Raw genomic sequence first — 25,268 nt, forward strand, 5'->3', positions numbered from 1 at the left:
CGGCTACTAACCATGGAGTTTAAAATTTTCCACTCCCTGTCAAGCCCCTATTACCCTCAAGCGAACGAGCAAGCCGAGGCAACCAATAAAATAATAGTGTCTGTCATTTATAAGTCGTGTGGGGTTGAAAAAGATGATTGGGAGGAACGACTACCATCGGTACTCTAGGCCTACCGGACGACGTATAAAGTGACCACCGGACAGACCCCTTTTTAGTTGATGTACGGACAAGAAGTCGTGGTGCCGGTGGAGTTCATGGTGCCGAGTCTTCGGATTGCCATCGAGAATCGGCTGGGTGACATGGCAAGCCTAAGGGAGAGGTTGTACGCCTTGAACAAGTTGGACGAATGGCAAATGATGGCACAATGGGCCATAGAGGCGGCCCAACAAAGACGGAAGGTTTGGCACGACAAGCATCTTAGGTGAATGAGATTTACTCCAAGGCAATTAGTGTTGAAATTCAATGGGCGGAACGAAATCAAACCTGGTAAATTTAAAGTACGATGGCTAGGTCCCTTCAAGGTGTGCGAGGTCAGTGCAAACGGAGCAATTAAATTGTGGACGCTCAACGGGAAGGAGGTGTCGGACGCCGTAAACGGGTCGAAACTAAAATTGTATCATAAGAGGCATTCGAAGGACCCCACCGGATGAGTAAGAATCCGTACAACTATATGGAAAAGGTCGTACAGCCACACTAAAAAAAAAGTTAAAAATTTAAAAATAAAATAAATAAATAAATAAAATCCATACGACCGTACGGAAAAAGTCGTACAGTCGTACCGAACAGCCATTATATTGGAAAAAAAGTTGTTCTTACAAGATAAGTCCGTACTATTAATCCATATGGCATGTTGGGGGAAAATTCGTACAAATCAGTACGACACACATAGACAGGAGCATTCCGTACATACGATGGAGAAAAGAAATCTGCACATTATGAATTCCGTACGGTAGTAAATCAAATTCAGCGCATCATGAAATGAAATCCGTACGTGCAGAAGGTGAAATCCATACAGCCAAGGAAGGCATTGAGATTAGAGTGTGTGGAATAATTAACTGTTAAAGGTTGCATACAAAGCCAAGGCTAGAGAAGTTGAGATAGGGTACGAATTCTGAAAAGGATGTAAGTGTGCAAGCAGGGTACAAATTCATCGATGGAGTTAGGGAGCAAGAAACTAAAGAAGTTAGATTGGAGGAAGCAGTTACAGCAATCCGAGAACTCATTGGGACAACCGTCTGAAAGGAGCAGGATGGCAGATTCGAGCAATGTCGGCCAAGCGAAAAAGGTGGTGCAACCAAATGAAGGAAAGAAAGCAATGCCAACAAAAATTACAGCAAACACAATTACATTCGAAGGTTTGAGCGGAAGTGTGTGTTGGACATGGTGGGTGGAAGCATAAACCCCAAATGACACTGCGCTGAAGATATCATTGTGCAGGGCACGCGTGCATTGGGCTATACAGATGCCTGTTTTCGCCATATGCGACTTCGAGCCATACCTCCGCATGTTAATTAAAACCTATAATGCAGAGCTGCGAGTATCGGCATTCAAATACCAAGACACAGATATTGTCGTTTCCTTTGCACCAGACGCTTTCGCTCGGGTGTTTGGTATTCCAGACGAGGGCAAGGAGGTGGACAGGAGTGCCACAAAATGTCAATCGAGAGGAAGACGCAGCTCCTACAGCGGATATGTCGCAGTGATTTGTCAGCAGCCGAATGGGGGAGGATGACTACACCAAAGGGTAGGGGTTTGAAGAAATCTTTCATCGTACCAGGAGGGTGGCAATGTTTGCTCGATGTAATAAAGAGTCGCCTCACGGGAGCCAACAGGGCATCCGACACAGCGATACCTATGATCGCCTTGATGGATGGATTGCGGAAAGGCACGGCGTATAACTGGGCGACGGTGCTTTCAGATAGAATCAATGAATTTACTCTGAAGCACAAGGCATTCTACATGCCCTTCCACGCCATCGGTCTCTTCTTAGATGCAGTATGCACACAGGTGGCTCCGGAACAGTGGGTATGGAAGCCGAGCAATAGCATTGACCCCTTGTAGCCCTCCATTTTTTATTGGACCCACCTCGACACCTCCACAAGTGGTGGAGATGCACAGTCTAGTAAGAAGCGAAGGAGACCAGTCTAGGTGACCGTTTCTGAGAGTGAGGCAGAGACCGCAGAAGAGGTTGATAGTAGCAGTGGGGAGTCCGATGATGTTTCGTCGAGGAACAGTGGGGGAGACGATGTGTTTCGCCTTACAGGTCGAAGAGAGGTGCAGGAGAGCCCTCGTATGGGGGAGAGTAGTGACGACACGGTGACTTTTGGACATATACCTAGACGAACTCGAGGGCTTCTATCTGGTAGGGTCAAGCCCCCAGAGGGAGCCAAGCCAGGCCACATCCTCTTTACACCGACATTTTTGAGTGTGGATGGCCAGGTGACGCCACTCTTGCGTACGGGGGTGACAGTTGGTGCCGTCCCAGCAGTCCCTGTGCCGGGTTTTGGACAGTTGCATCCTCCACCAGCACAGGTTCCCACACAGATGCCAGCACAAAGGGTTGTAGGGAGTAGGCCCTCCTCCGTGGAACCAGTAGTAGAGACCTTGGAGGGAGGTGCGGACATGGCAGAGGATGATGCCTCTATGGATACATGGTTGGGGCGCTATGCAACTCCCCCCCCTGACACCAGTGGGACCACTGCCTGTATCCCCATGACCACCTCTGAAGGCTGTTGTGGACTTGGAGAGGGATAGTTCTTCTCCCCAACAGGAGAACACCATGACACTGCATGAGACAGAGGGGTTGGGAGAGGAGGCTCGTCAGCTAGATTTGCAGATTGGGGACCCTGCGGAGAGCCAGCCCAGTGGGATGGGCCAGTTTTTACCCGAGGTTGAGGCATGTGCTCAGTGGTGGGCGACTTCAGCGCAAGAGCGGACTCTCGACCCGCCAGCCTTAGAGGGTCTCCTCGCATTTGCCTCAGGGGGTTGTGCCGAGGCGTTTGGGCGATGTTTTGAGGACAGGGGTTGGCCTAAGGTTGAGCTCCCTGTGATGTTGGAGGAGTGGCAGCGCTCAGGGGTGGCTGGAGAGAGTGGAATCCAGTCCCTCCTTAGGAGAGTCGAGCAATCTATTCGAGATGGTTATTATCAACTCAGGCAGACTCAGCACAGTGCGGAGACGGCGAGGGTGGCCGCCCTGCAGCTCGAGCGGAGCTAGCCACCCGTGTTCCACCTCTTGAGTTGGAGCTTGCCCAGCAGCGGGCTAGGGCCAGTAGCCTAGAGGAGGAGTTGGCTCGGGTGAAGGCGGAGTTGGCAGCTGCCACGGGTGAGCGAGCATTGTTGGAGACCCGACTCACTTCTGCCCTAGACGAGCTTGACGGGAAACAGAAGGAGCTTATGGAGGCTGTCCATATGGTGAAGCGGTCGAGGGAGTGGCAATTGGTCGCCGAGAGGGATCTTCGTCACCGTACACAACAGGTGTACCAGTTGCGGGAGCAGATGGCAGCCACACCAGCGGGCCCTTCTTCATCAGAGATGCCCTCTATACCCCCTTCGTCTTGAGTTTCTTTTGCTATATATGTTACATCATTCCCATTTTGGTTGTATGTCGTCCGGAGACGACCCTTCTTTTTGGGGGGGATGATGTTGTCGGGTAATTACGTATGTGTTAATTTGTGTGTTAAAGGTCGGCGGTTAACTGACGGTTGCCGACAGTTGGCACTGGGTAACCGTACCGACACCTATATAGTCCTTGTTTCCAGTTTGTGGTATGATAGTACAGGCTTGATGTTATCTGATGTACTAGCACATGTTATCAATGAGAATGCAGTATTGAGTTCATCTATTTGTCTACGTCTATGTATATTGTCATATTCTGGTTATCTGCAATGCACTAAACACACACTCACACCCGTAGGGAAAACAACAATGGCAACAGATGAAGAGATGGTGAATTGGGCAAGGATCATAAGTAATAATATCGATCAGCAGTTGAGGAGGCTAGAGTGCGCCAAATAGTTCTACATGAGTTCCTAAATAGTCTACTCACTTGCAAGAGCTTATGGATATAAAGGATTAACATATAGAGGCCCAGTTGGAAACGGAGGAGAGATAAGAGTGTGAGTGCTATCCACAGCTGCACTTTCACAACAAGTCACAATTTAGGAGAGTGAATGATGCCTTCTCCATGCACATAGTCATGGACATTGCAAGGTGGCATCCATCAGAGACTATCGCTGCAAGCGAAAGAATTAGTGAAGTACGAAGCCTAGTTCATACAATATCCCAAGTTCACCTACATAAGAGTTCAAGGGGGATCATCACCACCATATAAGCTTCCAAGGTATCCTACAGATAAGATGGTTTTGTTGGAACTCTTGAGGCAATTGGTCACTTATGACAAGATTCAAAAGAATAGACATAAGGCTGGAATTTCCTTTCCCATCTCAATTGGACAATAAGTGGAAGTGTGCTTGACAATATAAACGAGTGAGAAATCAGAGGAAGAGATGAAGTTCTATCCCCTCGTTATCTATCCTACACGAAACAACTTTGATCCATATGATAACATAAGGAGGATCAATGGAAGTAGGCACAAGCACAAGGCACATCTTGAGAATTATTGGATGAATGCCAAGGATGACTTTAAGGTCAAAAGGAAGATGTTCTCCAAGCTACCTATTGAGATCATAACTTGTAGAGTGTTCTCTGTCCTGGATCAAGTGCAAGATGAGGGAAGGCACCTCCGACATGCCTATGAGCAAGAAAAGGACAAGGATATACAAGTCAATTGGAAAGACATTGAGATCACAAAACTTGAAGAGCTAATGAGACCTGTCATGGCAAACACACAAAGGTGGGTGGATACTCAAACCAACAAATTGAAGAATCGGAGTGCACAAATAACATATGATATGATGGGAGATCCAGATTCATCTGATGAAGAGACCAAGAGCATAAGCAGGAGTGATAATGCCACCCAGACATCTCAACCTAAGAGTTCCAAGAGGAAGGAAAGTCACAAAGAAGGATCAAGACAAAAGAGGCAAAAGACAAGTTCAAGTCATCCTTCCACCAGCAACTCATCCCCACAAGAGATCACAATGAACCGAGTATCCATCAATACAAGTCAATCACTCAAGAGAGGCATAGATCAAGGCATGAATGAGTCCTTGGAATCTACTATACAAGATAATAGAGGTGAAAGAGCAGATAAGGAAAAGAAACCTCAAACATGGGATCCTCCAACAATGCAAGAGCAAGTTGTAGATAACACAACTGAACGAGATGAGTATGTTGAGATCATGGATGAACATGACAATGAAGAAAGAAACTCTCCACCCCATGAAGACCAGCAATCCAAGGAATTGGAAGTAGAGAAAGAACAATCCACTATCCCAGCATAGCTTAGAGAAAGAGTGACTAGGGAAGCGATAGAAGTAGAAGAAGACTTAGATAGCTTCTTAGAGAGAATTGGTAAGATGCCTAAGAAGAAGAAAGCTACTCAGCTCTCCAAGATCACAAGAGATAATAAACGGTCTCGAACTATACAGATAGCTACTCCAAGAGTGGACAAGCGAGAAGATCAAATCACTGCTGATGACTATGACTTAACAACTATTGAGCTAGAACTTGCTACCGCTGAACAAGAGATGGAAGAGCTTAATGATTCAATAAAGACAGTCCAGGATAGATTAAAGATAGTGCAACAAGACAAGAGAAAGCTGGAAAAAGAATTGAATGTCTTGAGGAACTATGTCCAGCAGCTCAGGAATCCAATAAGACAAGCTGACCCTTCGTGTATTCCTCTATCATTGCTTCCAACTGATTCAGTTGAAGACTTAAAAGAAATGAGGACTACCTCTCACATGGTGAAGAGTTGGATTGATAATACCTTCACTAAAGCAAATGAGTTTGTGGGAGAGTTAGCACACATGTTTGAGAGAATTTCAGATATTCTTGATAGGATCCAAGCACTCATTGCTTCCTATGATGTATTTAGTCACACTAAGAAGTTAAACATTCCAAGGCTGCAAGTATTGATGGACATCCCCGAGCAAACTTTGGTGAATGTTGGAGTGGTGAAGGATGGACAGTCATGTGACTTCTACAGATGGTATTGCACACTTAGGATGAGGAGAGACATTTCTGAAGGTATCAACAGTGGGTTGCACTTGAGTTGAGGAGATGATCAAGATGATAAATAATAGAATTGTAGCAGCAGCTGAGACAATACTTGGAAAAGAGATAAAAGAAGAGGTAGACATAATTGTTGACAGATTGACAGAAAGAGTAAGATATATCTTCTTCAGGACAGCTGGGTTACTTTCAAAGAAGCGACTGGAGGATATTCAATCATTCATGACACTTGTGAGCAATATCCAAGACTTAGGCCCTGAGTGGAAGAGGATTTTCATTTCATCCTTAGTTGAGTTAGATTACATGGAGAATCAATTGAAGATCATGTCAAGTGTCCCAATGGATTAGCTTGACAACATCATGTCCAAATTCATTGAATTTGCTTCTAAAGAAAGAGGTAAAGGGAACAAACGTCTAGAACATAGTTTGTTATGATCCCATGTGGCATCAGATTTTATCATTGGAGGATTCATCTTCATAGTTTGCGCCAAGAAAGTTGTTAGTTTCTCATTGGCCGATATTTAAGGAAATGCAATTAGGGTTTAGGTGGCACAATCTTGGCCCTTGATTTTAGATTGATCTTGGCCATTCATCTATATTGAGAGCTTTATATAAGCTCAACACATTTCATTTGTAACTAATGAGAGATTTTGAAGAATTGTTGCTTTGATGCTGCCAGAGATAATAAAATCATTGAAGTGTTGGTGACTTAATATGTTTGGAGTAATTGCATGTTTCTTCATCCATTCAAAGATAGAACAGATTTGCTTCAAGTATTTTAGATGAATGAAAAATCATTGTGCATGATTTATGGTGAAACTCGCATGTTCACACTATTGGTATTTTGTTGATTGTTAAATACTTTGAGTAGTCGACAAAACTCTTTATATAAGCTCAACTACGATTGCTACTCACCCATTGATATGCATCACATTAATGGTGTCGATGTTGTTAGTGGTAATTTGAACGTCATTTGCTTACCTTGGAAGATCGCACTAGCTTTGTGGAGTTGTTCTTCGCATGTCAAAACAAAGCCTAGTTGAGTTTCACTAAAATCGTCCATTGTTTTTACATTCCTAGATTTAGGTTACCATTCCTCAAACCTTTAATCCTTTTGCTACTCACCCATTGATATGTATCACATTGATAGTGTCGATGTTGTTAGTGGTAATTTGAACATCATTTGCTTACCTTGGAAGATCGCACTAGCTTTGTGGAGTTGTTCTTCGCATGTCAAAACAAAGCCTAGTTGAGTTTCACTAAAATCGTCCATTGTTTTTGCATTCCTAGGTTTAGGTTACATTCCTCAAACCTTTAATCCTTTTGCACTTTTTTATCAAACACACATTAGTAGTAGTAATCAAAGAGCCTCATTGCATATCGTTCGAAAGTAAATCAGACTCATAGGGCATTCTCTTTGCCTTGAAAGATTATCTCCTAGACCAATTATGTAAGTCCCCTTGGATTACCAGCAATCACATCAACCATTGAGACCATCCACACGTCAAGACCTAACAATATAAACCTTTGAGTCATCTCAAGTGATCCTTTCGCTCAGCATTTGAAAATATTTTATTCAAGAGAGGATGGGAGTATTCAATACTTTATTTTGTGTTCTAAGTGTCATAAAACACACATCAACAAAATTGGTGCTAGAAAGAGGGCATTCTCAAGGAGAATCATCAATCCAAGGACATTGACAGCTACAATCTCTCACCATGAGTCAAAATGGTTTTGCCGCATGAGAATATATTTCCAGTACTTCAACCAAATATAGGGTGGCAAAACGAACAAGAAGCTATCATTTCACAGTTCAACACTCTCACATGGAACAATAGAAGAAGTGTGGTTGAATATATGCGAGTGAATCTCATCTTGAAAGAAAAAGAAGAACCAGCACAACGACCTCAAGTAGTCTTCCAAAGAGCAATTGAGCAATTTCCTCGAGTTATCATCCAAAGGAATCAATCACGTCCTCAATAGAAACTGAGCAACACTAGATCATATCAATTCATTTTCACCATAGATGTTCCAAAGAATTTTAAGATCTACTTCAAGAGAGAAGGAACATCAAGAACTAAATTTTACTCCCAAGCCTAGGTGTCGAAAAAAAAAGGCTTCATCAAGCCAAGAGATACCAAGTGGAGAAGACATTTTTGGTTTATTACAAACTCCACCACCTCAAGCAATTGTATAACTAGTAAGTCCAGCAAGTGCAGTCTCATCAAGTTCTCAATCAAGTTCTCAATCAAGCATATAGGCAATTCCCACAATGGCTGCTCCAAATGGTGCTACATGGTTGGTTACCAACCCATCTCCACTCGAATCTACGGATTATCATGATATGCCAAAGAATCCTCAGAACTTTTGCACCAAATTTAATGTGAATGTTCCAAATCAAATAGCTGAAGACCACATCAAGATATTTGAAGATATCTTACGAAATAGGCAAATTGTGTATGGAGTTGTAGCCTACAGTCTCTTCCCATATTCCTTGGGAGAAGAAGCATATTATTGGTTCATCCACTTACCCAAAAGCTCCATAAGAACATGGGAGGGATTGAAAGATGCATTACCGGAAAATTTGGTATTCCAATCACCCCTTCCGAGTTGTATAGACAATTTGTGGACGTTGAGATAAGAAAATGAGCCCATTAACGCATTCAACAATCAATTCCATAAAGCTTACACAAGGTTACGTACTCCCTACCTTGTTGTCAATGCTAGAGAGGTATATTATTCGGCTTTGGATCATCTCATCGCAATGTCTGTGAAATCTGACCCTACTCCAGCAAATTTGAACACAACATATGCCTTGCTCCATATGGGATCACTCGCAACAGTGAATCAGATTCATGGCACCAGCCAAGCGTTGATTCATCAAACTCCAATCATAAATCCAGTTCCGCAATCTGTGTATCAAACCATGCAACCATCTAATCAGTTGGTACTTCATCCAAGAGCTCCACTTTCTCAAGCTCCCCAAACACATCCTGTGTACATGCAAAATGAAACAACGTCCACAAGGACACAGGAAGAGAAAGAGATGGAGGAGTTGATTCAGCAAGTCAAGAAGTTGTCCCCCAGAGTTACACATTTAAGAAATCAAAACAATCTGTTAGGATAACCGGTGAACAACTGAGAGGGGGGGGCTGAATCAGTTGTTAACAGATTATAACATTTAATCCACTTAATAACCTTTAACCAGACTAAGTACCGGTAAAGCAAAAACAGATACCGGTTAACAATGCAACTTAACAATTAAACAGATAATCAATGCAAAGCAACCATACAACATAACACCATGATTTGTACGTGGAAAACCCGGAAAGGGAAAAACCACGGTGGGAAGCCTACCCACACTCAAATGAAACTTCTGCAGAAAGTATGTGTTACAATGAGGGGCCTACACATGCAGGAAGGCACACTGCCTAGAGCGTACTGCTCATTACAAAAGAGTCTCACTGACTACAGAGAGGCAACAACCATCTCAAATTAAATGGACAACAATCCAATAGAGTGAACTGCCAGAGATAGCATCTACCATGCCTGATTATAGTCCCGGTTAAGCTCAATATCGGAGGCCTTTGACCTCTTCCTTAGTCCCAATTCGATCACCTATGATCGACCAAATCTCCTTCACATATGATATTGCATTCCAAGACCACGACTCCAAATTACAATGAGATCTTACATCATTTTATACCAACCCTAAGGCCTAAACCAATTAGGTCGGCCACCTAAAAGATATTACAATAAGATCATAACATTAATCCATATTACAATGATATGCCATGTTAGCTTAAGACCAAAACAGCAATAACAAATCCATAAAACATCTCGAAACATCCCGGTAACGTGTAGAGTATATGTTAGCATGATACTGGTCCATAACCTAGATAGGTACTGGACCTACTCTGGGTCCACCACGCCAAAGCAATGTCTTCAAGCAGTTGAAGCACAATCAAAGAACATCTTCAGCATCCTGAAATCCATCTAGAAGCTGCACCAACACCAATTATGCATCCTGTCAAGATTCCTCAATGAAAGCTCTGCCGGTAGAGCCTTAAACCAACCAATGTCGGTAAGGGTTTACAAGAGTGTATGATAGCGTCCGATTACCAAGTCAATACCAACTGACCAAAATATGCTCCAGAAGCACATACCACATGTAACCAAACATATTCCATAGATCCAAACATGTCGGAAGTGTCCAACAGATAGTCTCTTCTGTCGGTAGCACTAGATCTTCTATCGATAACCAAAACCTATCTGTCGGTAACCAACCATAAGAGCTAGTGTTGACATCAATGACAAAACATCAATGCAACACATAATCAATTCATCCATACTGCCAACACAATCAACTCCAAAATATGCAAAGAAATTACCAGGGACACCAAGGTAACTACCAAGCATATCAGGGAAATAACCAGAATTTCCAAGGGAATAATCAAGGTTATCAAGGAAACAATCAAAGGTTTCGTGGTAACAATCAAGGATTTCAAAAGAGGACATGGAATATTGTGCCTAACAATGGAAATGTCCCTTCACCTTAGGACAATCCAACAGCACCAAAGAAACGACCTACTGATAAGGTGTTCCTCGTGGAAGCAACTTTGTCAAATTGGTGTAGGCTACACAATACAAGTCAACATTTTGAACTACAATTTCCTGAATTCAAAGTTGCGGCTGATATATTTCAACAGGAGGTGCGTAGCAACGAAGCATCAAAAAATCTTCCAATAATAGAATATGAGATAGTTCCAACGGTGAGATATGATCAAGCCTTGATCATTGAAGATTTCAGGTTTCCTCTCAATTTCGATAATGATGTGATGCCAGACCAAAATGGTAGATTTCCACCAGCATCAACAAATGGCCCCATGGTGCCACCAAGGTTTCAATTTCCACATTCATCCGCAAATGGACCTATTGAAGATGTGCACTATGTGTTTCCTCCACTCGGCGATAACGTTCTAGTGGAAGGAGTAAAGGAAGTTCAAGCATTCCAACAATCATCGAGAAATTATTTACCCAAATTTTATCAAAGGAACCACCAATCACGGGATCAATTGACTACGTCGATTTCTTCAACTAACTTCTTGACTCCACCGAATCCGAATGCAAGCAACACCCCAAATTATCCAAAGGATTCGCTTGAGTATAGATAAAATATTGCTCCTCCTCATAGTCAAGTGAAGAATACTACTCCTCAGAGTGAAGTGAAGAGATTGAGCATTGTATCTGTTGGAAGAGTTCAAGAAAGTAAAAACAAGCTTGTCTCTGATGGAACTGATGATAGTGCCTAAGATTAGAGTGACAATATTGGGAAGCTTGAAAGACACTACTACAAGAGCATCTACCCAAAATACCTCCAATGTTCCCAAAAATAGTACAAGTGCTCCTCAACCCAATGTAGCTCAAAGCATGAACGTAGTCCATAGTGCACCACCTGCTCCTCAAAGTGAACTTGATGTTGCCCAACAGCTGCCAAACACTATATAAATGGTTCAAAGCTTGTCCAACATGCCAAAACAGGAAAACACAGCCAAGAATGAAAGCACACCCGAAGATGATTGTGTAGTAAAAAGAAAAGATGTAGCTAAGAAAGAAGATGTTGCAAAAGTTCAAAGTCCACCTGCCGCATCAGGGAGTGTAACAAAAGGTGAAAATGTGGTGAAAAGTGAAAGCACAACAAATAATGAAAAGACTGAAAAACGAAGAAGTTGTCAAAATTAAAGATGTAGCAAGAAATGAGAACCCGAAAGAAAACGAAATTGTGAGCATTACAAAGAAGCAAGAAAGAAGTTTGGGTTCTCAAAAAGAAAAACCAATGGTCTTTTATCAAGGGAAAGATGAACCTGCTCCATTTATTCTATCTTTCAGAATTTTTGGAAAACTTTTACACAACTGCTTGATGCAGAAGATTGGGTTTGACTCCAACTCCTACAAATAAGAAGGTGACTAAAATTGGATAAAACAGAAGTCCCAGTGATAGGAGAACAAAATAACATCCACATGTAGCTGGCAGAAGACCAAAGAGTTAAACACTTGATCAACATTTCAATAGTAGACATCCCAGATGGATATGGTATGCTTCTAAGTAGACATTGGTTCAAAAGATTGAATGGATATGTAGCGAACGATTTCTCACATATGTGGTTGACATGGAAAGGGGTTCCAAATCAGATATAGATAGAGAGCACATCAAGATTGAAGCTCATGATAAATGAATATGGAGAAGACAATGAGATCTTGTTCCTTGAATCATACCTGGGTCTTTATAGGCCTAAAGTGGAAGAAATATTGATGTTTCAAGGACCGACGAAAGAAAACAACCCACAGGAAGTTCTAAATTCTATAGAAGTGCTTGTCAAAAGTGATCATGATTCTTCTTTGTAAGATCCCAGTTTAATTGTGGCTTTAAATTTTCAGTTTTGGGTCATATGCATTTTGTGAAACAGTTTGTACGCAATGTCTGTTCTGAGTTTTTTCTGAGTTCTTTTGTCTGATTTGCAGCTGAGTTTTTAATGACAAATATCATATAGAACATATAGATTGTAAAGCAAAGCACATGAACAATTATAGTAGTAAAGAAGACCACTCTTATTGCTTTAAATCAGTCAGAATTCATACATGGACAATTCTGATAAAATGATTCAGACATTCATATCTCTCAATAATCATATTCTTAATTGCAAGAACGGTTTAGAAAATGTATTTCACATACCCGGAGGTTGTTCACAAGTAAGAACTGCATACGAGCTATAATCACCTTATCACTGCTGTTAATGATCTGATTTTTCAGTATGGCAGCGTTCTGATTATTTTTCTGGGTTTGCAAACTCACCGAATACCACATCTAGTGAGCCCCAGAATGATGCATAACTGCAGGGCAATAAGCTGAAGAATGTAGGAGACTATAGGGTAATAAAACAAACCAAATCAGCTCCAACAAATCTGATATCCCTGTTGTCAACACAGTTCACTGCACTGTAGCGACACTGTTCACGGCACTGTTCAAATTGCTATTCATGCCACCTCCTTATTTGAACCAAAACTTCCACCACTAAGTTCAGCAGCAAACTCTGAAGATGAGTTCACCTCTCATGGAAAGTTGGGGTTTCGTCCAACCTTCAAATTCCAAGGGGTTTCGTCCTTGGAAAACCAGTCACTGATTCTCAGCAACAATGGAGAAATAGCTTCAATATAATATTCCTATAACATTCTCTTCAATGAAGACTAAGTTCATTTATAAAGACTTTCCAACTCCACGCTCAATGTGGGATAAATCGTCCTTTATTTTTTAATTCCTCCTTATGAAGTAGCTTCTTGAACAAGCTGGAGAGCTTAATTAAATAAAATGATTTTATAGTCATTTTATAAAGTCACTTTATGAAAACAACTTAAATACTCTTTAACCCCCTTGAAGTCATCATATCATAAAGTCATTTAATATAATGAATATTATTAAAGTTAAACTTGATTTAACTTTAATAATTTAACTTAAATCATTAAACCCAAGATAATTGCCAATATCAACTCAGGGGAATAATCCATCCACTTTCCAAATATAGATATGATACCAAGTGATCACCTCAGTGACTTACTATAAATAGTAAGTATGAGCAAAACATCCAAGTGACTTACTAAAAATAGTAAGTGTGAATCGACGTGTCTTGAACAACCTCCAAAAGGCTCACCACAAATAAAATTGGACACCGAGCAGAATAATATTGAAATAAGCACTAAAACTTGGGGACATTACATTCTTCCGAAGAAAGTGATGGTACATTTGAGAACTTTAGAAATTCTGTTCTCAAGAATGTAAAGCAAGGAGTTGAATTGGGTAATCAAGCTTGCATTCAAGATTTGTTATTACCCAATTAGTGCAGAATACATAATTCTTTCCATTCCGAGTTATCCTACGCAATGTGCAAGATTGCTTTAGAATCAACAAGAAGATTCCACAAGCTTCGAGAGGTGAAGATAATGAAGTGCCAGAAAGAAGTATAAACCTTGGGAGTCACCTCAAGTGATCTTTTCACTCAGCATTTGAGGAGATTTTGTTAAAGAGAGGATAGAGTATTGAATACTTTATTCTGTGTTCAAGAACAATTCCTGGGACGAATTCTGATTTTTTTTATTTTTACAATTTATTATAGATTAATTATGAGATTAATGAGATTAAAATATAACCAAAAATAATATCCAATCCCTTGGATGAATTCTGACTTTTACAATCCATTGCAAATCATAATGAGATTAAAACAGAACAACAAAATAACATTTTAAAATTATGTTTATCTAGTGCTCAAGCAATCTTTATCAATACTCAACCAAATTTCCAAAAAACAAGCTTACAATCCATTTGAGGATTTCAATTTCTATGAATTAAAAAATATTACAGGAAATACATGTAGTATGTCATCTGCAAAGTATCAATTTCACCTACCTCTTTTCATATTCCAATGATACATTGCAAGTTAGTATATAACAATTCTCAACACGCTTCTTCATGTCTGGATGACGAGCTCCATGATCAAGGACCAGCCCTTCAACCTAGTAAATTATTGCCCATTTATTTTCAGCATGTGAAACCAAAATTATCATGAACAGAAAGGCACTTTATTAAAATCAAATGCAAAGAAGAAAAATATCTTTCAATCCTCTACAAGTTCCTGAAGTGCTAAAAAATCACAACAACAATGAAAAAATAGTAATACCATTTAAGAGAAAAAAAAAAAAGTACAAGCACCACAATGTAACCCCTAAATAATTGATCTTGAAGATAGAGAAGTACAAATTTTGTTACTTTCAAAAGCCTGGACCTTTTTGTCTCTATTTGTTTTCTATTTAGTCATTCAGTGATTTGTTTTCATTTCAGAGATGCTCTAGTTGCTCCTCTCTAATGCAATTTGAGCTGTGGGTTTATACTGTTTATTGCCATTGTAGTTTTGGTCTTACCTGAAGGCTAAACAAATACAATTGAGTTCTTAAAAACCAAATATTTTAATGACCTGCACCTAAGAGGGCAGACCCATCATCTGTTCAAACAAATGTTTCACCCATTAAGGAACTGAAGCCCTAGTCTACCCCCATTAATATTAGAATATTTAATTCTATGTTAGTCACCTATTTTTAGTTCCTTGGTTAATGGTCATTTACCTTTTTTTATGTAATTAGCTTTTAAGCTTAATTTAACTTTCACGCTTAATTTAGCGTTTAGCTCTTTAGTCTTTTACTTTAACGTTATGTTCTAATTATAGAACATCGTCTTGTAACCTCTATATATACATGTGTATATCGTTCAACGTAATTATCTGATTATTGAATCATTCATTCAATTTATTTTTCATGGTATCAAAGTGGGTGGATGGGATTCTTTAAAGTTTGGCAAATTTTTTAATAAAAAATCATGGCTTTCTTTCTGGAATATTTTCAAGATTTTTTTTATAAAAAAAAGCGATTTTGCTTTTTTGAAGGCTTTTCGAGGGTTTCTTTGGTTCGTGGGCGAATTTCTTTGTGCTAGGCAACAGTTCATTTTTTTTAGGGTTTTGGAGATTTTCGGGCCTGCAACCTGGAGGTTTTTTTTTTGCAGATTGAAAATTTTCCTAGGGTTTCTGCAATTTTCGACTAGGGTTTTGACCCTTCAGTTCAAGTCAAAATTTTATTCTGGTTGCAGATTCTTGGTGGGTTTTTCGAGACCTCAACTGTGTCATTGTCTGATTTTTTGGGTGCATCGTTTTTCGTGCATCGCTTTTTGAGCCAACGTATTTGCATTCTATTTTCAGATTTTTGGTGGGTTTTTTGAGAGCTTTTCTGGGTTGGTCTCAGATTTTTCTCAGTGCCTTGTTTTCCATGCCTTGAATTTTGTGCCAGCGAATTTGCCTTTGAATTTAAAAACAGTTCGCAATTTCTGCTTATTTTGGTGGACGTCAGGAATTTTGCTGTCCTCTGGGCACCGTTTATGCTGTTTTAACTTTTAAGTTTGCAGAAAATTTTAATTTCTGGGTATGATTCAATAAACGGATAATTACATTGAATGATATACACACGTATATATAGAGGTTACAAGACGATGTTCTATAATTAGAACATAACGTTAAAGTAAAAGACTAAAGAGCTAAACGCTAAATTAAGTGTGAAAGCTAAATTAAGCTTAAAAGCTAACTACATTAAAAAGGTAAATGACCATTAACCAAGGAACTAAAAATAGGTGACTAACATAGAATTAAATATTCTAATACCCTCCCTTAATGGTCATACTATCTATCACACCAAGCTGCCCTCTAAATTTGAGAAACTTTGTCGGGCTCAAGGACTTGGTGAGGATATCTGCAGTCTGATATTCTGTAGGAATGTACTGCAATATCACTAATCCATCTTCAACATGCTGGCGGATGAAATGACAATGAAACTCCACATGCTTTGTCCGCTCATGGAAGATTGGATTTTTGGCTAATTTTAGAACCCCTTGATTATCACAAAACAAGGGAGTAGGTCCTGGTTGAGACATTTGCATGTCTGCAAGCATCCTACGTAGCCAAATTGCCTTCCAAATCCTACGAGCATTTCATTGATATGCTCAATATCTCCTCTACTAGTGTTGATTTGAAGTTTTCTGATCTCTGCAACAAGCTGCTACAGCAGGATCGATGGAAGCAGCAGTTTGGAAGCAACGCTAGTTCATCCACTTAACAGGATTTCACAGCATCAGCTTCACATAAGTACAAGGGTAAAGCTCCATCCTTCCAGCAGAAAGGTCAAGGTCAACCTCAGCAGTCTTCCAAAAAGAAGAGCTTACAGTGTTCCTATTGTCATATATATGGCCATTTAGTGAAAGATTGTCGGAAGTTGATAGCATGCCAGCAATCCAAACAGGGAGGGTCCAAGCAGAAAGCCAATTCTGCCACGCATCCTAATCAAAAGGAATCTGCCTTCTATTCGTTCATGGCCCAAACCTCCTCTGATGATGTTCAATCATCAACCTGGTACATTGACTCTGGAGCCTCTCGATATTTCACACATCGTCGAGATTGGTTTACAGAGTACATGCCTTTCACTAATTCAGTGATCTTTGGTGGAGGCGAAGAGTATACTGTTGTCGGCAAGGGCAACGTTCAGATTTCATCTGGTGGAAGGGATTTAATATTCCTCAATGCATACTTTGTACCTGGTATGAAGCTCAATCTACTGTCAGTGAGTCAGATTATACAGCATTCACCACAGCTGGATGTTGTCTTCGGGTTGCACAAGTACAGCATTGTTGAGAGGGAGACTCACACTACGGTTGCAGTTGGTATTGAGGATCATGGTCTCTATAGACTTGTTGATTCTACTGGTTCTCAGGAGCTCGCCATGGCAGCTAGGAGTACTTCCATCAGCACTCTTTGGCATCAGCGATATGGGCATCTCAATGTCCACTATCTCTCTCAATTGGTTCGAGAGGATCTAGTCGTAGGATTACCAAAGATTCAAACTCAGAATCATGGAGTTTCCGGAGCGTGTCAAGCTTGAAAGCAGCATAGGACTCCATTTTCAGATGGAGACACTTGGAGAGCATCCAAGGTCTTGCAGCTTGTTCATGCTGACATCTGTGGTCCCATGAACACTCCATCAGTCAGTGGATGCAGGTATTTTCTATTATTTGTTGATGATTTCAGCAGCTGCACGTGGGTTTATTTTCTTAAGCAAAAATCAGAGGTGTTCACCATGTTTCAGACGTTTAAGGCCTTAGTGGAAAAAGAGTCTAGCTGTCAGATAGTCACTCTTCGGTCCGACAATGGAGGGGAATTTTGTTCTACAAAGTTCAACAACTTTCGTGCATCACATGGCATTAAGCATTAGCTTACCACACCTTACACCCCACAACAGAATGGTGTTGTTGAGGGCAAGAACCATACAGTCACTAAGATGGCTTGGTCTATGTTGGGAGCATAGAAATGTTCCAAAACACTTTTGGGCGGAAACGGTCTTCACTGCAGTCTACCTTCTGAACCGATCTCCCACAAAGGCTGTTAAGAAGATGACTCCAGAGGAAGCTTGGTCTGGCGGGAAGCCCAAAATCAGTCATTTGAAAGTTTTTGGCTCTACAGCTTATGTTTGGATTCCAAATGCCAAGCGCACCAAACTGGATCCAAAGAGTCAGAAATTGATGTTCATCGGCTACAGTGACAACCACAAGGCATGTCGGTTGATTGATATAGACACTAATCACCTCATATTCAGTCGAGATGTAGTATTTGATGAAGAAAGAGGGCCTTTTCAGCCTTCCTCTCATGATTTGAGCATTGAAGATCACCCTCCAAAGGCTGCAAGCATGGGTGTTCGTCTTCCCTTAGCTCCATCTGATGGGAGGGATTCAGTTGACTCTAAAGTTGTGGGGTCTCCCAGGCATGACATTGCACCCCCTGACTTTCCTCAAGATCTTCTAGATCCACATCCAGAGGAGCTTGCTCCAGATATTCCAGGTAATCTTCATCCTACAGCAGATGTTGGTACTTCCACTCTCTAGCCTCAGTGGTGGGCCAAGACCATTGGTGATCTTCATGACGATGAGCTCATTGAGGATAGATCAGATAGAGGTAAGAGCAAGCAACACACAATTAATTTTGCTCTTATGGCCAACATTCACAGTATTTATGAGCCTCAAACATATACAGAGGCTAAAGGTGTACCTGAATGGGAAAAGGCTATGGCAACTAATCAACATAGTCTTCTGAAAAACAACACTTCGATATTGTCCAATCTTCCTCTAGGGAAGAAGCCCATTGGTTGCAAATGGGTGTTTAAAGTCAAGTATAAAGTTGATGGAAGCCTTGATAAGTACAAGGCTCGGTTGATGACAGAAAGTCAACTTCTGGGTATGTTTTCAGCTTGGGTACAGGTGCAGTCACATGGACCAACAAGAAGCAACAGGCAATAGCTCTTTCCTCGATCGAAGCAGAGTATCGGGGAACTGTTAAGGCAGCATGTGAGGCAATTTGGCTATGCAGGATGCTTGCAGACATGCAAATGTCTCAACCAAGACCAACTCCCTTGTTTTGTGATAATCAAGGGGTTCTAAAATTAGCCAAAAATCCAGTCTTCCATGAGCGGACAAAGCATGTGGACCTTCATTGTCATTTCATCCGCCAGCATGTTGAAGATGGATCAGTGATATTGCAGTACATTCCTACAGAAGATCAGACTGCAGATATCCTCACCAAGTCCTTGAGCCCGGCAAAGTTTCTCAAATTTAGAGGGCAGCTTGGTGTGATAGATAGCATGACCATTAAGGGAGGGTATTAGAATATTTAATTCTATGTTAGTCACCTATTTTTAGTTCCTTGGTTAATGGTCATTTACTTTTTTTTATTTAATTAGCTTTTAAGCTTAATTTCGCTTTCACACTTAATTTGGCATTTAGCTCTTTAGTTTTTTACTTTAACGTTATGTTCTAATTATAGAACATCGTCTTGTAACCTCTATATATATGTGTGTATATCGTTCAATGTAATTATCCAATTATTGAATCATTCATTCAATTTATTTTTCAATTAAAAGGAAAATGTCATAACCACTCTGATCTCGAAATAGGCATATTAAAATTCATCTTCAAGATAGGCATGTTATCTAGCAGTTATAGAATAAGTTTGCTTCTATTATCTAAATTTGCCACTGCTATTCCAGGTTGTCAAAAGAGCTAATTTAATTTAGTTATTCCCTATCATCTAAACTTGTTACTGCCTATCAAATATCAATTGGCACATATGAACTGTGCATACTATATCCAAATGCATCTGAATATGAGCCCATATCAGGGCTCAGAGCCGTTTCTGGTTTAGGAGTATAAAATTCAATCGCATTAAAAATAATTTTATTTCTAGACTAAAAAAATGATGTGTATGTGTGTGTTTTTTATTAATGTTGAATGCAATAGTATCCATATTGAGCAACTTGATAATATGTCATATCCAATTTTTAAAAATGTATCCATTGCAGTGCAACAATGCTGCTTATAAATTTTCTTAAACTATTCTTTATAGGGCCTCAGGGCTCTCCACAATGTAACATACAAACTATTGTTCCTTAAAGACCTTTTTTATTCACATTACAGTGGGGCAACCAGTTTCAGCTAACATTTGTAAAGGTATTTTGGAAGAGTGCGATATCCAAACACCTACCATATTGAACTGTGTCACAAAAGGAAATTAAGCATATCATAGAAATAGAACCAAAAAAGAAATCATATCAGTGCAAATCCAATCAAAAGAGTAAATAAATTGAAGCGCTACTCAAGGGATAAATGGAGATAAGAGCACCTTATTAATGGAGTCAGAAAGGTTGATCTTGCTTCAACCCAAGGGACAGTGTAAATGGCCACCCCTGGAGAAAAAATGGTGGAAAATTAACTTTGAGATAGCATCTAAGGGCAACCCCAGGGTTTGCGGAACTGGTTGCGTGATCAGGGACCGTGAAGGAAAAGTGATAAAGAAAATTTCTAAGAGGCTGGGTGTGGGCACAAATAACCAGGCCCGGTTCCAAGCAGCGTCCCTAGGACTGACAAGAGGTATCAAATTGAAAGCAAGATGGATTCATCTAGAGGGAGACTCATTAATAATGGTCAATGCCATTCAACAAAATTGGATCCCTAATTGGAAACTACGGAAATGGCTACCTCCAATTTGGAAGATAATTGGTAAGCTGGAGGACTTCAAAATCTCACATGTCTACCAAGAAGCTAAAAAGGTAGGAGACAAGTTGGCAAAGGCGAGCAGCAGAATCGTTTGAAGGGATGGCATGTTGATGATTGTAGCTAAGGTCCGATCCTTCTAAGGCTGACTCACAAACTACGACTTAGCATATTTATTATATGCAATCCTTGTTTGGGCCGACCTAATGAAAAGGTGCTTCAATAGATATAAATATAAAATATAAATCATTTGTATAGGGCCGACTTGGTGAAAGCCCACCACCCTTGTGAAGGGACATGTTGATTCCAAGAAGAGTCATCTTGCATAGGTATAAAGGGAGATCATTTATCCTCCATTTGATATTCGATTTACACAACATCACACAGATTCGTGTTCGTTTTTTTATTGCAGACTGTTTGGTGGATTATCTCCAGTCATCTAGCTTCAAGGAGTGAAGCACATATTGTAATACAACCTGCCATTTGTCATATATAAAAGGAAATTTGTTGCTGGGTTTTTCACCTTCAAGTTGGAAGGTTTTCCCAGGGTATATGTTGTGTAAACGTGTATAAATTGTCTCATATCTGCATTGCTATTAATCTGATCATAAATCTAACATGGCAATCATTAATAAACATGGGGAGGGAGCCTAGATTAGGAGTAAAGAAGGACGATTTTATACCATTCATCTTTAATGTGGAGTATTGAAGGACAGGCATTTATGACACAGTGACATACATCGCTGCATTTTCGAGAGGAAAGTGTGCCAAATGAATATCATGATCAAGAGGGAGGCTTTTATAAACATACAGGAGGTGGGCGCAGAAGTCATCAAAAACAGAGTTGTGAGAAAAATGGGCACCCCATTGCATTTGTCTTGCCAAATATTCCTGTCCAGGAATTTAGACATCATTGAAAAACTACAAATTAAGGAAATTCTGTGCATATCAATTGACAGAATTTTATTAAAAACAGGTACCAATCAGAGCACATTTCCATAGCACATCATACCATTTGTCAATAAGAATGTCCCTATTCAAGGCTCTTTATGTGTAAGAAATGTTCTATAATGACAGCAATGAAATCCCAGTTACTATTTTTGTCAGATATACATAGATCTAGAATTTTCTTCCCAGTTGGCATGCATTGAGTTGAATATAATGCGTATGTGTGTGTTAAAAGGAAATTTGAATGTTAATGCTGGCCTGCACAACTCTTGCTAACAGAAAAATGTTTGTATCTTGGACTTAAGGCAATTCCACTTACAACACAGACAATTGCTTGCAACCAACTTCTTAAACACTGCATCATTAAAATAAATTCCTTTTTGACATGCAGAGAGAGTGTGGATTTTACTTAGGCTCATTTTAATACAAATATTGAAAACAATAGTGCCAGTTAATATCATTCATTGAAGATATGCTTTTTCTCTAGAATGGTAAAATTTGATAGTGGAGTTGGCAGGAATCTTAAGTAATAAGCTATCTTCTGGATCAGCCACAAGTCAATAATAACACAGCAGAAGCCATTGGGAGAGGAATGCATATAGATCTGTCAAAGGATTTCAGAAGCATAATTGTCAAATCAGACTCTCAAATACTTTTAAATTACTTTTTGTGTCAATCATTAAATGTCAGACCAGCAACTCCATCATTTAGTCTTAGTCTCAATCATTTAGTTTTTGTGTAGCAGTTCTTTTCTTCCTCCCAATTTCACTGCCATTTATAATTCCAAGTAGCACAGTCAATGAATTGTGTGGTTCTCATTTTGTAGTAAAATATCAAGGCTTCATAATAAAGCCCATGTTCGATTCTCCAAAAGTCAGGTAACATGCTTTACAATATAGCAATGTTGAATGTTGAATAAACTACCACATCCAATTCTGGCTGTGGCTGTGATATATCCTAACAGACAAGTCAAGTGCAAGTCTTAATTGAATTCAAAAGAAGAGATGCCACTCAGTCATGGTATCTACGCAGTGCAAGACTAAATGAATTTGAAAGAAGAGATAACACTCAGTCATGGTATCTATGCTGAAGGCTATGCAACAAGGGAATATATTAAAGCTATCCAAAAACAAAAAAAAAGAGGTCAGTTCTTCTGGTGGTACTGATCCTCCCTGCCAAAACTTGTTGAATCTCACAAGGACCTGACTGACACCCTACTTACTCAGCAGATTGAAAATGCCGGAGTTGCTAATCCGGGGAATAAGGAATTTAATGTGCCCTAGTCCTTCATATAGATACAGATACTCCATATATTTAATGTGCCCTAGTCCTCCATATAGATACAGATACAAAAAAAAAGAGGTCAGTTCTTCTAGTGGTACTGATCCTCCCTGCCAAAACTTGTTGAATCTCACAAGGACCTGACTGACACCCTACTTACTCAGCAGATTGAAAATGCCAGAGTTGCTAATCCGGGGAATAAGGAATTTAATGTGCCCTAGTCTTCAATAAGGGAGTTATAATTTCAGCCTCTGGGCTATTTGATTGTCAAGGGCTATGACATCTTCACAAGGGGTGACTTTCACCAAAGAAAAACAGAATTTTGAAATCCACTTATTTTCCAATACTCTTATGGTCAAGGAGTGTAACACCAGGTGCTACCAATTAGTTGAAATGAATCAGAGATTCCAGAATGGAGCTGCTCCAACTGCTGCTGATAGTAAAGGTAATTACATGGTTGTTGGATGTTTGTGGCTGTGCCCCTGGCAGCATAGAATTCTACTACTTTACCATTACTATGTTTTCACTGTGGCCTCTGACCAGTTCATAGAATTTAAACTGTTTGCAAAAATTTTAATTTCCTACTCCTTAATATTTAAACTAGACTGTTGTACAGATAATCTGTCTGACTGTGAATTGAATTCTGCTGTTATCTTGAGAATAATTATTAGTTTGGTTAATGGTATTGTCCAGTCACCAGCTAAATGTTTCATTATATAGCTAGATGCTATACTCAACCAGTGGTTGAAAGCCTGATAGATTCGTTCATAATTTGATGCCTCTTCAATATTTGTTTTCTGTGCCTTTTAAAGAACATTTCTTACACAAATCTGCAAAGTAAAAATAGCAAACAAAATGCTTTCAAATTGAACTACTTTCTTTACCAGGCCTCCATGTAATCTAACAGTTGACCATAAATATAATGAAACAAACACGAACATATAAATAAATCCAACAAACAAATGTAGTGCTGAAAACATACCAGACGGGTATCTACATCGAACTTATGCCTCATATGCATAATTTCCACCATAAATAGATCAATTGATTCCTCAGGTTTTTGAATGCAAAGCACCTGCAAAAATATAATCAAAAGTAAATCAAGCATGAAATTTAAAATTATGTAAATCCATGTCAGTATTGACACTGTTAGATTATATGCATATTTCTTATACCAAGAGTATTTACAATTTGAATTTAATGTTCTATTCTTTCATTTGCTGGTAGAAATAAACAAAGGATTGAAAAACTATCCAAATCCTGTAAATTATCAAAGCTGGTTAATGGAACTTTGAATTACAACCTGCTAACATACCTTAAGTAAAGAGATGCCTCAAACCAACCACTTAAAATTATAATTTAATACCTAGCACACACTCGCTTCTTTTTCTAAGCTGTTATTATATTTCTATGTATGGGGTTGTACTAATTGTCAAATTGACGTGCAAACATTAATTACATAATTTATGGCTACATAAATGGCTTGGATCTCAACCAATTAAAAATTTCAAATCAAGATCCTACAAATTAATTAGGTCACAGTCCTCCACATGCCATATGGATGTTTGATTTATTTAACATAATTAAGGACTGATACTGTAAAGACTGATCTCAAAAAGGTTAACATAGCTTGAAGTCGAGCAGCTATGCATTGTCATGGATCCAAAACTGGGAGATATGCTATCCATTATGGACTTGAGATTGAGGAGAATAAACATTAAAATTGCATGACCAAAACTTTGGACATACAGATATAGACAACCTTCAACACCTTCCATGATGAATAATTGTACTTACTATGATGCTTGGTAGCAATATAATGCTAGGTGCAACTGTGTATCAGTTACAATTCAGATTTTCCAAAAACAAAAATAACACTTATGATTCTCTAAGGATTGTTAATATTCAAGGCATTATGGTCATACAGAAACAAAGACCACATAATCATCTCAATGACAATATCTGCTGTCCGTTGTAATTCTATAGCTATATATTCTATGCAAACCTAGGCATCAAATAACTTTCTGATCCCCCACTAAGAACTTTTCAAGCTTTCAATATTTTCAATGCAAGTACTAATGAACGCAAAATAGTGCTAACAAAATAAATTTTAAACATGTACAAAACATTTCTTTTTAAATAGAATGATGCTATGTAAGAATTTGAGGCACTAGACAAACATCATCAAGGATACTTAATGATTAATGCTTTTATGAAACTGAA

At 39.5% G+C, this 25,268-nt stretch overlaps 1 protein-coding gene across 1 annotated transcript in view; it reads right to left on the bottom strand.

The window, feature by feature from the left end:
- The window catches only part of LOC131052409 (T-complex protein 1 subunit zeta 1), a 67,130-nt gene that overhangs the window by 32,223 nt on the left and 9,639 nt on the right, over positions 1-25,268 (bottom strand). The window contains exons 6-7 of the mRNA XM_057987069.2: positions 24,028-24,120; positions 14,595-14,701 (exon numbers count right to left, since the gene is read on the bottom strand). Of these exons, the coding sequence (XP_057843052.2) occupies positions 14,595-14,701; positions 24,028-24,120 (200 nt within the window). The remainder of the gene's footprint in view (positions 1-14,594; positions 14,702-24,027; positions 24,121-25,268) is intronic.

Source organism: Cryptomeria japonica, chromosome 10, assembly GCF_030272615.1.
Source record: "Cryptomeria japonica chromosome 10, Sugi_1.0, whole genome shotgun sequence".
Lineage (NCBI taxonomy): Eukaryota > Viridiplantae > Streptophyta > Pinopsida > Cupressales > Cupressaceae > Cryptomeria > Cryptomeria japonica.